Consider the following 13,702-nt stretch of genomic DNA (forward strand, 5'->3'; position numbering starts at 1 on the left):
CGCGGCGCCCCGGGAGGGCCCGGGCAGCGGCGGGCCCCGGGCTCGCGCCCCTACCTGCCCGCTTCCTCCCGGGACCGGCCAGCCCGCCCGGCGCTCCCTCTTTGTGCCCCGAGGTGGGAAAGGGCCGGGCAGGCGGCGGCAGGCGCGGACTCCGGGGCTCCGCTGGGGCCGAGCCGGGCGGTGGGAGCCTGGCTGAAGTTACGTTTTTCCGGCCGCTGCACGCAAGCCCTCTCGCCTTTTGGTATCTGCGATCTGTGGGTTCAGTGAGCCTTGCAGCGGGGTCACCTTTCCTGGAGATCCGGGGCTTTGTCTGGAGTCTCCTCGCACGGGCAACATGGAGGCAGTGGAGGCAGTGGAGGCAGTGGTCGTGCCTCCTTCTAGGCTCGCCGAGAATCTCCTGGAGTCCCCTGGGGCTCCCGCCACCGTGCACGTCAGTGACCTGGGGGAACCAGGGAGATATCTGTATTCTTAGACTGCGGAAAAGGGCCCCAGTCGTTTTTTCTAATGTATTTTACAAAGTTTTTTTTGTTAAACCACGTTACTCCAAGTTACCCACATACAGTTTTAAGTTAAAGTTCACAAAGATAGTGTTTTAAAACAATCGCCTAGTAGCAAAGGTAATGAACATATATATTCGTTTTAAGATTTTTTTCATTTTAAAGAGTTACAGAAAATCGAAGTCAGAGCCACATTCAAAGGGGGTTTCCAGAAGTTATTAAAGAAACTGGGAAACAGTGTTCAGTCTCCAGATGTACATTTCTTATGCTTGGTTTCTGTACTCAGATTGGATTTTAAGTATATTTGTTTTCTGTTCTTTAAAAGAATTGCACGTAATTAAGAAATGTATCTGACTCATAAGAGTTTGCAAGATGCAAGATAACATGACAGTTATCATACTAATATAGGTGTGTGTTCACTTTCCAGAGACTTAAATGTATGTTCAGAGAGATTATATGCAAAATCATACTCAGTTTTCTTATATAATGGTTAAAATAGAAAATACAAGTACATTCTCTGCATTAGAAGTTCTAACTTACCAAAGATTGCCTTCTCTCTATCCCAGAACTGCAATGGAAGAGGGAACAATATATTTTTTCCTGTGTTTTATGTATATATCTCATACGGGGGCGGGGGGCGGTGGGAGCATGACTAATGCAATCTAGGGATTTCTGTGAACTCATTTGCATGCTATTTAGGACCTCCAGACCTTAGGCACATCAGTTTATTTTCATGCTCTTTTAACCATTTCATTTTGTCCAAGTCATTGAAGTAATTTTCAATTCAAGTTCCCCTTGTTAATAGAACTTTTCAAAGATAATTTTGAGTTTCCTTTTTGGCCTCCAGAGTAACAGAGCAACTAGTTCCCTCATCATGGTACTTCCTGGATAAAGATATCACCAAACTAAAAAAAAAAGAAAGACATCACCAAACTAACGTAGCATCTGGCTCACTTTGAGGGTTAAATACTAAATCTTTCCATGTTGCCTTTATCCTCAAATAGTATAACAAGCAGGCCAGTTAACAAGAGAAATGGGTACATAATTTCAGTATATTTTTTACTTTAGCAATTCAATATTTTTAGCAGTAATTGGGTTCTCCCTTTAAAAGTAATATTAACTAACTGAATATGCAAATTTCTTGGACAGTTCTTCGTATTTTCTGTAATACTTTGATATAAATTTGAACATGTTTATTTTGGGTCAGAGAACAATGTTCAGCATTTTGGCTCCGATGTGTTGTTGGAAGTATAGTTTTTCTTGAAGAGTGGAAAGCAACTCATCTGAGAGAGTAGTTTTCCAGGACTCAGGTTGTTTATAGGAGGGAATATAAATTGTCCTGTATATGGGTCAGCGTTCAGTTGCAGATCACAGAATTCACTCCAGCCAGTTAAAGCAAGAAGAGATTTATTTCAGGGCATTATGTTGACTGCATCAGTGTGGCAAAGACTGGGGAAAGAGACTCTATTTTGAGCTGTCAGCAATGACTTCAAAGCCATACAGCAGAACCCAGGCACTTCTTAGGGAGCTGCTGCCTCTCCTGTGATCAGGACCCATCACTCCCTCTCCACAACGTGGAAACAGCCATGATCCAGGTGCTACTTTTGGTGCCAGCCCCAGAACCATGCCGTGTCTGCTAGGATGCATACCAATGAAATGCACCAGGACCCTGCTTCTTGGCACCCACGAATCTAGTGATGGACGCTAGAGCCAGAGTAAGATTGCTACAAAAACCCTGGTACATCCACATCCATGCTTGCCAGCGAAGACAGGAGACACGTAGCTTCTGATTCACTTCCTTCTTTCATATCTCATGTAAATGCCGATTGGTTGTACCTGAACCACATTCAGAACCTTAGCTGCTGGAAGCCTATGCTATGTGGTTTTTAGCTTTCCTCTGAAGTTCAGGGAGACAAACCAGAGGGGAGATATTGAATGGTACCCCCAGAGCTGTCACACAGTCATTTAGCCTAACTCTAGCAAAGTGGGAAATAGAGGCAATTTTGTAAATAAAACCAGAGAACCCGTCCTCTTCAAGAGTTCTTTTTGTGCGATCCACCAACTCCCAAATGGTCCATAGATAGAATTCAGAAGGTCCTTAGACATGGCTGGGAATAAAATTGCATATGTATTTTCACTGATGTCTAACTGAAATTTAGTATTTCTTTAAATTAGTAGTGCAGGGAAAACTGCAATAAAATTAGCAGTACTTGTGACTTCAGGCAATAGAATTCACAAATATTTTCACATCCTACTACAGGTGTCTCAAAATACCATTTATTCTCATTACTAATAGACTTCCTACTATATCTTATTATATAATGTGTTGATGATACAGTACATGACATGACTTCATCACAAATTGTTGGGGTTTTTTTAAATAAGACATAATGACCCATACCCCACTGCCTCACTTTAAAGATCCGCTCTCCTTAGACCCCAAAAGTGCTAACATCATCATCTTTTAACACCATCAGTTGTCTCTTTTTTCAAATGTCTCCTTCCTTTGCTTCCGCAGTACTCTGCTGGGGGTCCTTCCACCCTCCGGGAGGCTGCAGTGGTTTTCCAGCGCAGCACCGTAGAAGAACATCACATCACCCGGGGACACATCAGATGTGGGTGGGAGGCGATAGCAGTGGCTGAGAGGGTGCCCACTTCGGGCAGTGTGCGCCTAACCCCTGCCTCCCTTTGAGCCGCAGCGACCGACTCTTCAGTGTCTACTCTCCTTCCGACTCAGATGATTTGCCCAGGGTTCTAGTTCAACGTTTCTGTAATCTGTGCCCTGAGACTCACATCTTTCTAGCTTCTCAGACTTAAAATGTTGGTACCTTCTGACCCCTTCCCCTGTCTTCCACACACACGGCATGGCCAAGAGCTAATTAATACTGTCCCCATAAAGATTTGCCTTTACCCATCCATCTATTGCCGGTCCTCATTACATCTCCTCTGGCTTATTTCTTTCACCTCCAAACTGTCTTCTCCAAAAGAGTACAGGTACTCCAAACAATACCCCTAATCAGAAGCCGGCAGTGACTCCCTGCTCCTCGTAGGATCAGGGAAGATCCCGATCGCAGCTCTTTGTGCTCATCTTCGACTTGCCATCCTCACATCGTCTCGGCGTCAGACTGCACGCCTTCTGCACTCCAGCCGCACTCCATCTCCGTGTTCTGGCGCGTGTGTTCTTTAAAGCAGGTCATTTCTTTCTGCCTCCTATCTGCTCCCTCCCCTAACCGTCTCCCAGCTTCCCTACAAGGAAGTAATTTCTGCCTCTTCTGAGCTCCCCAGAACTGCTTTTGCAGCTGCCATTCACACAGCGAAGTTTTTCTACCTCTTAATTATAATAATTTATGTGCACTTTATCTCTCCTGCTAAACTAAGCTTAGGAGCAGGATCTATAGAGCTCCGTGTGTTGGACGCATAAGTATCTTTTAAAAACCTAAGAGTTAAAGTATCTTTCTATGTTTGGAGAACGCTGGAATAATAATCTGAATTTCGTTTGTTTAGGAGAGACATTTTAACGCCCAGATAGTGTGAGCGATAAATTTTTGTTTGACTCTAACACGTTCAGCAATTACTAGCTGTGCTTCGACTGTATGCCAAGCGCTCTTGTGGGAGCTTGGGAGCTGTCCCACCACGGTCATGGAGCTTACAGTGGGGCAAAGGCGGATGTAGCGGAGAGAATTCGACATTTTTTGAGCACCCGCTGTTGTGCCAGTAACTGGATTTAGTGAATGTTACTAATGGGTAAAGCTGGTTAGAACCCAGGTTCCCCCCGAATGGGCATCACTGTGACCTCCTTTTACAAGTAGTTTTCTATAGTTAGTCATACATAAGGCCTGAACTTAAGGAACTAGATAATTGGTTTAATTTCATTGCAAGTTAGAATCATTCTAGAAAGTAAAAAAAAAAAAAAAAAGAAGAAGAAGAAGAAGAAATGTGAACTGAGATTTGCCTAATTTCACAGTCTTGCAGAAGTATTCTTACCACTTTCTAAAACCATCGATTTGCCCTGTTGAATTTTGCCAGTTCACTTCCTTGAAGCCAAGTGAAAAATGCCTGTTTTCCACTTTGGACCTGGGAGTCTATCGTTGGTCAGTTTCTGGTAGTTCCTGAAGTTTGACTTACTGACAGACCAGTGCCATCTAATGGTACAAAAGGACAATCTGAAGCCCTTGGTCTTAATTAAGCCTTTGAGGGGAAGACAATCTGGTTTTCTTCATTCTATTTTTTAGTGTAATTTTCAGGAATATATTGCCACAAAAAGGTGGAAACAGCCCACCATTTTTGTCTAAAAAATTATGTATTATACAGGTGTATTTGAAAAGATATGCATATTTATTTATATTTTGCCTGATTTCCAAAGCGTTTGTAGCAGTTATAGAAAACACTAATAAAATGGCAAAATGGCAAAATATTTCAAAAATAAATTCTTAGGGTCAGTATAACTTAGGCTAGAAGACGAGGTTTGAACCAGAAGAAAACAGTTTAAAGCAATCTTACTGTAGTTGATTACTGCTTCTAAAGCGGAAAATCTTCTTGCGATGGGAGTAACTCAGGTGCTGAATTTCCTTATTTGGAATATATGGTTTCACACATCTCTGTAATTAAGGGCTCATTATCCAGTCTGTGAATTATCCAGGCTCAACCCTTTTCTTTGCTACACTGTGATTTTTCACAATTATTTTCAAAAGTGTGATCTCGGGACCAGCAACATCAGATTTTCATACCCCACCCCAGATGTACTGAATCAAACTCCAGGGTGGGGCCCAGAAGTCTTGTATTTTAATAAGGCAATTTACATGCCACTCAAGTATGAGACCCACAGTTAATTAACATCCCTATTAGAAAATAATTGGGAATGGAAAAGATTAAATATGAAAAATCCTACTTTTAGCTGTTAGGAACTCTGACTTTTTTTTTTAATGTTTTAGGGGCCAAGGAAGTTGACACTAAATAAAATAATGTTGACTTTTTTGGACCTGCAGGTTGTCTATGCCAAGTTAAAAATAGGAGCTGACCATGATTACACAAAACTTAATTTGAAATGACGGTTCACAACACAATCTAACAGCTCAAGTGTAGCACAGCATTGCTAAATCTGTGTTAGGAGATTTTTGGCATCAATAAATGTTTCCAAGGAAAATATCTTCCCTTTTGAAGCTAACTTCAATATGACTCACCCAAATTCATATTTGTTACATTAAGATTAGCCCAAACATCTGAAGAGCGGGCAAAAGATTGTGATCAGTCATGGAATTTATTCTGTAATTCTTTATAATTCTTTATTAGTATGTTGAACTTAATAAAGTATATAATGTTACTATCTAAAATTCACATTCAGAGTTGAAAAATTAAAGTTCAAAATACTGCTTTTCTTGGCTGTTGGGTTTTTTTAAATTAGCAGCCATGAAAACGAATATAATTATATATTTAAACTAACTGTTGAGTGACATTGCCGTAGGAATTATGCTTATGTGTGGGTCATTTAAGAGTTGGATTTTTAAGTTGGAATTTTCTAAATAAGGTATGATGTTAAGCCATAAAGTAAGAAATTTTATAGACCACCTCCCCTCCTTCAAAAATAGAAAAAGATAAAGAAGAAAAGAGTACGATAGATGAAATTCTAAGATAAATCTCACCTGTGTTAGGTGTATCAGGGTAGCTGACCAAAATCCCCAGTCCACCCTTCCTGCCCTGGGTCACCTGAACCCCTCTGCCTGTACCATTGCAGAGGTCTTGTGAGAACTTCTTGTGAATAAAGAGGCTGCTGAGGACCAGTGCTGTCTACACAAATAGAAAAGTTAGGATATGTGATCAGAGGAAATAAACAAGAGGCATCCATGGCCTTTCTTTTATCTCATTTTCCCCCTTTTAAGTTATTTTAGCCAAAGCTGAAAACACTTTTAAGAGTGGATTGGGGGTAAGTAAGCCAGGGACCCTCCAGGCAGTTTCTGATTCTGCCCTCTGTGCAATGAAAGGGAGAGACAAAGAATTTTAAAACATTCTGCCTGGTTGGGAGAGTGGGTAAGAAAGGGAAATAGCAGTTGTTTCTGTGATTGTCCAGGGGTGGGCGTGAGCTTAAAGAGGCGGCAGGCACGTGCTAGGTCACCCCTATCTGGGCCCTGAAGATCATCCATTGACCACCCTCCAGACCTTCTCTGTGAGGTTCTTTCTGGCTGAATGGAAATAATAAGCCATTATAATGCCTCAAAGTTAAAACAGTATTTTAAATTACTTTGGACCCTCTACATCTCGTCTGCAATAAGTTATCTAGTAATCTGAGATATAAAGGTTAAAGGGGTCACCTCACCACGAACTCATAGAATCACAAAAGAAAGTTTCAGAATTATCTACTTAAGACCAACAACCTGTCAGCCAGGAGGAGCTGTCATTCAGTGACTCAAGGCCTCCAGGATTCTGTTTGTTAAACTTATCAAGGTGACTTCAGAACAGGAAGTCATTTCTAAGGGTGCGACCTTGGAAACAAATAGCACATTGATTGGTTGTATTTTTTTCAGTGATATTTGACCTTCCCTCTTGCCTCTGCCGGAAAAAAAAAATTTTTTTCTTGTCAGTTACCAAGAAGGCCAGTTTTTACAGCACATATATCTGATCTAATGGGAGAGCTTTTGAAGGATTTGCCTGGTTCAACTAAAAACACTACTTCTTTGAATATAGAGACTAGAGCTGACTTGTCTTCAGTTTCAAAAGCATGTTGCATGTGACATTTTTCTACCACCAAGTTCCCTGTGAGAAGAAAAGAGTTACAGATTTCATAGTTGGGAGGTCATCCTGTCCAGGCATCCTTCCAGTGCTTGAAACCCTTCTGTAGCATCTGCACAGGACATCACTCAGACCTGCAGAACTGAGAATGGTCAAAGGGAAGTGGGACGGAGTGGGAATGGAGGACAGAAGATGGAGTATATCCGTTAACTCCATTTATATTGTCTGCAGTATGCTGCCAGTCTGCAAGTTTACAGAAGTCCACAGTGCTGGGAACTTGTATGACCTTCTTGACCATAGTTACTACAGTAACTTCCAATCAGACAAACATGGTCTAAATTCAGGTCTCTCAACCTTTGCATTTTGCTATTTCGGGAGGGACTGCCCTGTGCATTGTAGGATGCTGAGCAACATCTCTGGTCTTTACCCGATAGATGCCGGTAGCATTCACCACCCCCTCAACTCTGATTTGATAAGCAAAAATGTCTTCAGACTTTACCAAGTACCCCAGGTGACCGCAGGGTGGCAGGAGCTGGGGAGGGAGAGGGTGGTTAGTGCGTGTGCACAAAATCTCCCCCAGTTGAGAACTACTGTTCTAAATTAAGAATGTGTTCTGTGAGATAGAGTCCCAAGGAAATATCCAAATCATTTATTTTAGGAAGGAGCAGTTAAGATCTCAGCTATTTCCTTAGTCAAATAAACAAACAGTTCCACAATTGACAAAATGTTGGTATAATTCTCTTGGGGGTTTTTTGTACCATGAATGTGGACTACATATTTCAGTTTGTCGTGTCATTATTAAGTGTCTGTGAAAACAGGCTACCACAATAGATGCTATAAAATGCACATAGCGAAACTATTAGTTAGATTCCAGGAGACCCTCAGCTTTAGATATGCACATCAGTTTTGGTAACTTTTTAGTGAAGGTACTAAATTACTGAATTTTCACAATCTGAACATACCATGTAACCAGCAAGCAGATCAAGAAACAGATTACCAGCACCCCAACATCGTCTGCACTGACTCCGCCCCCTTGACGTCAACATGGCCTCGTGTCTTGGCTGTTCCTTACGCAGCACTCTGCCCAGCTTGCTCCTGCATCCTATTCCAGTCTCTATGTACATTTCACTTCTTCCGAGAGCCTCCCCACAGTCCTAGATCTCTCTCTACTTTAATTCTCTGTCCCTACTTTAATTTTCTTTACAGCTCTTATCACAACCTGTTTTTGTCCATCTCCCCAACATGTAGGAATCAAAGAGGACAGGAATATTCTATTACTTAGCATGTTATAGGAGCTTGGGAAATGGAAGGCATGAATAAATCCAGATTTCAGGAATTTTAAGATGAGGGAAATGCAAGTCAGAAATGAGGAAATACCATCGTACTTCTATTCATTGAGTGCCTGCTCTGTGCCAGTCATTGCAATAAGTTCATTTACGTATTAGTTCTTTTAATTTGTGTAATAACTCTGCGAAATGGGTATATTAGTGAAGTTGCTTTCAGGTACAAGTACCAAAACCCAACTAAAAGATTAAATTAAAAGAATGTTTTCTATCTCATAAGAAATGGTCCAGAGATGGGGTGGCTCAGATTTGACCGATTCTATAATTCAGAGATACATGGCTTCCATTTGGCTCCCCTGCCATTTTATCAGCTTTCTAATCATGGCTGTCGCGATTCCAAATGTCACATCCTTGCTCAACAATCTGTAGAAGGAGGCAAAAAGAGAGGCTGTGCAAATGCTTTTCTCCCTAGAAAGGAGAATCTTTTTTCAGACTCTTGATGTTTCCTTGGCCAAATTCTTTTACGCGTTGTTACAGACTGAATGTGTTCCCCCAAAATTCACACGTAGAAGCCCTGACTTGCAACGTGATGGTTTTTAGAGGCGAGGCCTTTGCGAGTTGATCAGGTTTAGATGAAGTCATGAGGATGAGGCCCACGGTGGGATTTGTGCCTTTGTAAGGAAAGACACTGGATAAAAGAAGTGTGTAAAAAATTTATCTAAAAAGAAGTGGGTGCTGAAGCCAATATTGTATGTCAACTGTACTTCAATTTTTTTAAAAAGCATTTAGGGACATTCTCAAAAATCAAATGCTGCCATAGCTGAAGCACATAACAATAGTAAAGTGTAAATGAGGTAAAACCCCTTCAGAAGCAATGGGTCAGCGAGAAAACAAGGCATGCTAGATGATGGTTGAACCTGGGTGTTAGCTATCTGGAGGTCATTGTACTGTTCACTCTGCTTTTGTATATACAGTCCTCCCTCCGTGTCCCAGGGGGCTGGTTACAGGATCTCCTCAGGTACCAAAATCCACGGATTCTCAAGTACCTTGTATCAAGTGGGGTAGTACATTTTACTCTGTATCTGTGGTTCTGTATACACCTGTTCTACATCCGCAGGTGAGGGCTGACTGTGTTCGTAGTTTATAAGTTTTTAAATTGTTAAGAATAAGTAAATTCATGAAATAAAAGATTCTCAGCGTTCAAGATGTTAGCGATCAAGAGTGACCAAGTTTCCTGTGTTAACTACCGAGGCAACAGTGAGCAGGTGGGCTTCGTTGTCTATATCCCTACATGAACAAATGATACTCCATGTCCCATCCCACAACTCTGCTGCTTCAAGTGTGATTCAAGAACCTACCACGCTGGCATGCATCATCTGAGAGCCGGTCAGAAATGCAGAGGGGAAGGCTGAACTCCAGGCGCACTGAACTGGAATCTTCATTTTAACAGGATCCCCAGGGAACAAAATACACGTTAAACCATATGATTTTCTGCATTTCTTAACAAAGAACGTCTAGAAAGTACATTCCAGTGAAAGTCGATGACGATATCCTTATGAAGTGTTTATGTTTGACTAGAAGACTATAAATTGCTTTTTTTTCCCTTCATATCCTCGGGAAACACATGATATGTGGTCAGAATAATTGCATTTACTCAAAAGAAACAAAGAAGAGGAAACCAGTGGTTAGGAGGCTGGACAAGAAATCCATTACATTTTAAGGATGTCCCCTGATGATGTGACACCGAGGAGCCTTGGATCCAGTCCCTAGGCTTTCCTTTTGGAAATTCCTGCCAGAGACACGTGCAGAGAGGAGTAATCCACTCAGCGTTGCTTTCACTTGTTTTTATGCCCTGCCACCTTTGAAAGTACATGAATTTGGGGAGCACAACTTTGTTTAGCAGTATCTCTGGCTATTGCTAGCTGGGTAAACTAGTAACAGGGAGGGTGAGGAAGGAATCATTTATCTGACCATAAAATAGAATATTAGCCACAGTTGTTCATCTGCCCTAGAAAGACTCAAACTAGAGGCTGAGCATCCACTGTCCTTAAGTTCCTCTTTGCAAGGGTGGCGGCGGGAACACGTACTACAAGTTGGAGGAAAGGAAGGTGAAGTAACCACGTGTAGAGAAGTCCCTACAAGAAGCCTTCAGGGGATGTACGTAAGCAAAAGAGGCTTAGCCATTTGCAAGAAAGTTCTGCCTTCCGTGATTTACCCACTAAGGCTTCATGGATCCATGTGACCTGAGATGCACATGAAAAAGGGAAACAAGACTGAGAAAAATCCAAATTTAAGGCAGATTGAAAAAAAATACATAAATAGCAGGTGGGAAATAAAGGCAATAAACATAGACAGTTACTTCGGTTTGGATTACAGCTGAAGAAGGATGTCAAGCAGTAGAGTAGGTGTCAGCAGAATCAGGAAGAAGTTTTGTTTGCTTGTTTTTAGGATGAGTAAGGTCTAAATATGTTTGATTAGCCAATGAGAAGGAAATAAAGACGTCTGATTAGCCAGTAGCGAGTGAAGATGAAAGATCAGTGGAAGGAACAAGTTTCTTGAGAAAGTGAATGTGGGAGAGCAAGTGGAAACTTGAAAATAAAGCACACAGATGATGGTTCACCTTGGAAAGGCAGCAGGACTCCCCGTCCTTAAAGAAAGAAGGGAAGGAGAAGGTGATTGAGATACAATCTCAGTCAAATAAAACGTGAGATCCTCTCCTAAGAGTGACGAGGTTCAGGAGTGCGGTCAGTGTGATTGGAGCATTCTCTGGAACTTTGGGATGGTGTGATGGGGATACAATAAGAGAAGCAAAGATAAGGTGACTGTATAATTTATGAGCTAATGAGCACACTTTTGAGAATCAAAGGATGCTAATAAATGGGATGCCTGCACAGCAGGACTCTCCTGGGCAAACAAACACGTTCGAAGTCACCCTGGAAACCAACACCACACCCCGAAGGAGGGAGCCTGGATGTGTGAGCCTGTCTAGCCCCCTCCAGCCATGTTGTCAGCACAGAGTCAAAGAGAGTAATAGTGAGGCTTACAGAGTTGCAGATGAAAGTGAGGCAGAAATATTAGAAGATCAAGAGAGTGAGGACCCCTGAGTCACTGGAACGGCGGGCAGTAATCTGCTAGCATTGGTCCATAGAGTTGTCTGCAGGGATGGAACTGTTCTTAAGCCTCTTGCCTCATGTGGCTGTTGAGCAAATGAATTATTAATGTCAAATAATTTAAGCATAAATAGTCCCATGGGGCCACTATGTTAGAAGCGCTGGTTCATATTAAGCCAAGAGAAAAGTGAGGCCAAGAGGAGATTAATGGACTATAGAGAAAGTGCGGCAAAAGGCAGTAGGGGAGTTTGTCGTGCAGGTGTAAATGTACCTCTACTCAGTTCTGTGCAGTGTCAGACCAGAGTGCTTCATAAGAGCCAAAGGAACAGCTGGTGGGACTGAGGAAGTTGAGGAATGAAGTCTGAATATGGGCAGTCGTGTGGGGGACCCCTGGGGGGTGATGGGAGTTGGGGGGGTACAACTCACTAAAGGCCTTGAGGAAAGACAAGTGGGTCCCCGAGAACTCGAGGTGAAAACCACAGCATAAGGAGAGAGGGAGAAGGGAGTGGCTAAGACTTAAAGAGGAGTGTTTTTGTTTTTCAAATACTGTGTTTTGAGTTTCCTGGAGGAGGCCTTAATGCATCCAAAAAAAAAAGTGGATTTCTCTCTGTGGTCCTGGTCATGGCGGGAAAGCAAGGAGGAAAATTGTCATTTGTTTCCCTTTGACAAAGGAGGGGAATAGTAGTTTTAAACCGCCCCTTATTTTAAATGTCTATAATGTCCTAGGTGGTAGGCTATTCATCCACAAAGTATTTAAGCCGAATTGAGTGATAAATTGTATTAAGCCACAAATCAATAATTTTGTTTTCCAGATCTGCTTTAACTTTGGAAATGGACTCCATTTAGAGGTAAGGAACCAAAGAAACTATTTCTGTCTTTTGAATTTAGAGGCTTAATTTCATGGAAGATAACTGTGCTTTACCAGGTTAAAGAGGTGCCCTCCCTCAGACTCTGCCATTCCCGCTCAGACAGGTGCACAGGAGCTTCTTTCCAGGGGTGTTTATTGCAGCAGTTTTTGGCAATCTAAATGTCCATCAATAAGAGAATGGTAAAACAATTTACGGTACGTGGAAGAATGCCCATGATGAGGTACTGAATGAAAAAAGGGGCGGGGCAGAATGAGATACACAGGATATTTCCATTTGTATTAAAAAGGACCTTTTTACATGTGCAACTGTTTGGTCATAAGAAAAGATCATAAAAGATATTCATCAAGCTGTTAACAGTGAATGCTCTATGAAGTATGAGCGAAAAAATAAGAGGTTTTACATTATAAACGTTAATGTTATTTTAATGTTTTACTACATATTTTAACTTTTTTAATTATAGAAGAATTTTTTCGACTAAAAACAAAGAAAAAACTTGATGACCTGGTGAATACCAGTGTAAATAGTTTGAAATAAAATACTTATTATACAGAACAACACAATGAGTAAAATGATAAAAATGATAACCCTAGTGTAATAATCATTTCTGATCTTTACAAACCAGATCAGCTCTATTGAAATTTTCCTTGGGTAAAATATACGTTTATCTATTAAAGCCTAAGTGAGAATTAATGGCATAGCTTTCCACTTAAAGGTCCTGAAAACCAAAGATGGACAATTTAATCCTTTAACTTCATTCTTAAAATAGTAAATTCATTAACTGACATTTTTACTGGTTTCAGTCAAATTGATACCAACAAGTTACTAACATTTAGTCTTAAAACATTAGTAATTCAACACATTAGTAAAGCACCACAGAAAGATGAAACTTCATTTTCAGTTAGGAGGGAAAAAAAGACTCGACTTGGTGTGTTAATTTTAATTTGCCTGTTTGTAAGGTCATTAAATTATTCTTTAGCCGTTTTAACTCTTCACTCTGGGAAATCTTCTCTTACTGATAAAGAACTGCTTCACTGGTTTGGAGACAATCCCTTCAATTCTGCAGTTTGCTGGAGTGTGTATGTTTCCTCTTCGAAAATGAAGCCTGTTGAGAAATGTGAAATTTATACCTTAAGATTGGCACAGCTGTTTCTAAAGTTTTAGTAAGTAAATTTCAGGATGCCGTACTAATCACACTAATTGTCTTAAGCTGCCTAACAATT

At 41.2% G+C, this 13,702-nt stretch overlaps 3 protein-coding genes across 3 annotated transcripts in view; 1 reads left to right on the plus strand and 2 right to left on the minus strand.

Moving 5' to 3' along the window:
• DSC1 (desmocollin 1) overlaps nt 1-302 on the minus strand; it is a 274,987-nt gene extending 274,685 nt beyond the window's left edge. The window contains exon 1 of the mRNA XM_074352204.1: nt 286-302. The gene's annotated coding sequence lies outside the window, so the exon portion shown is untranslated. The remainder of the gene's footprint in view (nt 1-285) is intronic.
• DSG2 (desmoglein 2) overlaps nt 1-13,702 on the plus strand; it is a 35,141-nt gene that overhangs the window by 218 nt on the left and 21,221 nt on the right. The window contains exon 2 of the mRNA XM_074352201.1: nt 12,426-12,461. Coding sequence (XP_074208302.1) covers nt 12,426-12,461 — 36 coding nt within the window. The remainder of the gene's footprint in view (nt 1-12,425; nt 12,462-13,702) is intronic.
• Nucleotides 13,188-13,702, minus strand: part of B4GALT6 (beta-1,4-galactosyltransferase 6) — a 124,151-nt gene continuing 123,636 nt past the window's right edge. Inside the window, exon 9 of the mRNA XM_074352209.1 lies at nt 13,188-13,584. Coding sequence (XP_074208310.1) covers nt 13,464-13,584 — 121 coding nt within the window. The 3' untranslated portion in view covers nt 13,188-13,463. The remainder of the gene's footprint in view (nt 13,585-13,702) is intronic.

Source organism: Camelus bactrianus, chromosome 24 (genome assembly GCF_048773025.1).
Source record: "Camelus bactrianus isolate YW-2024 breed Bactrian camel chromosome 24, ASM4877302v1, whole genome shotgun sequence".
Lineage (NCBI taxonomy): Eukaryota > Metazoa > Chordata > Mammalia > Artiodactyla > Camelidae > Camelus > Camelus bactrianus.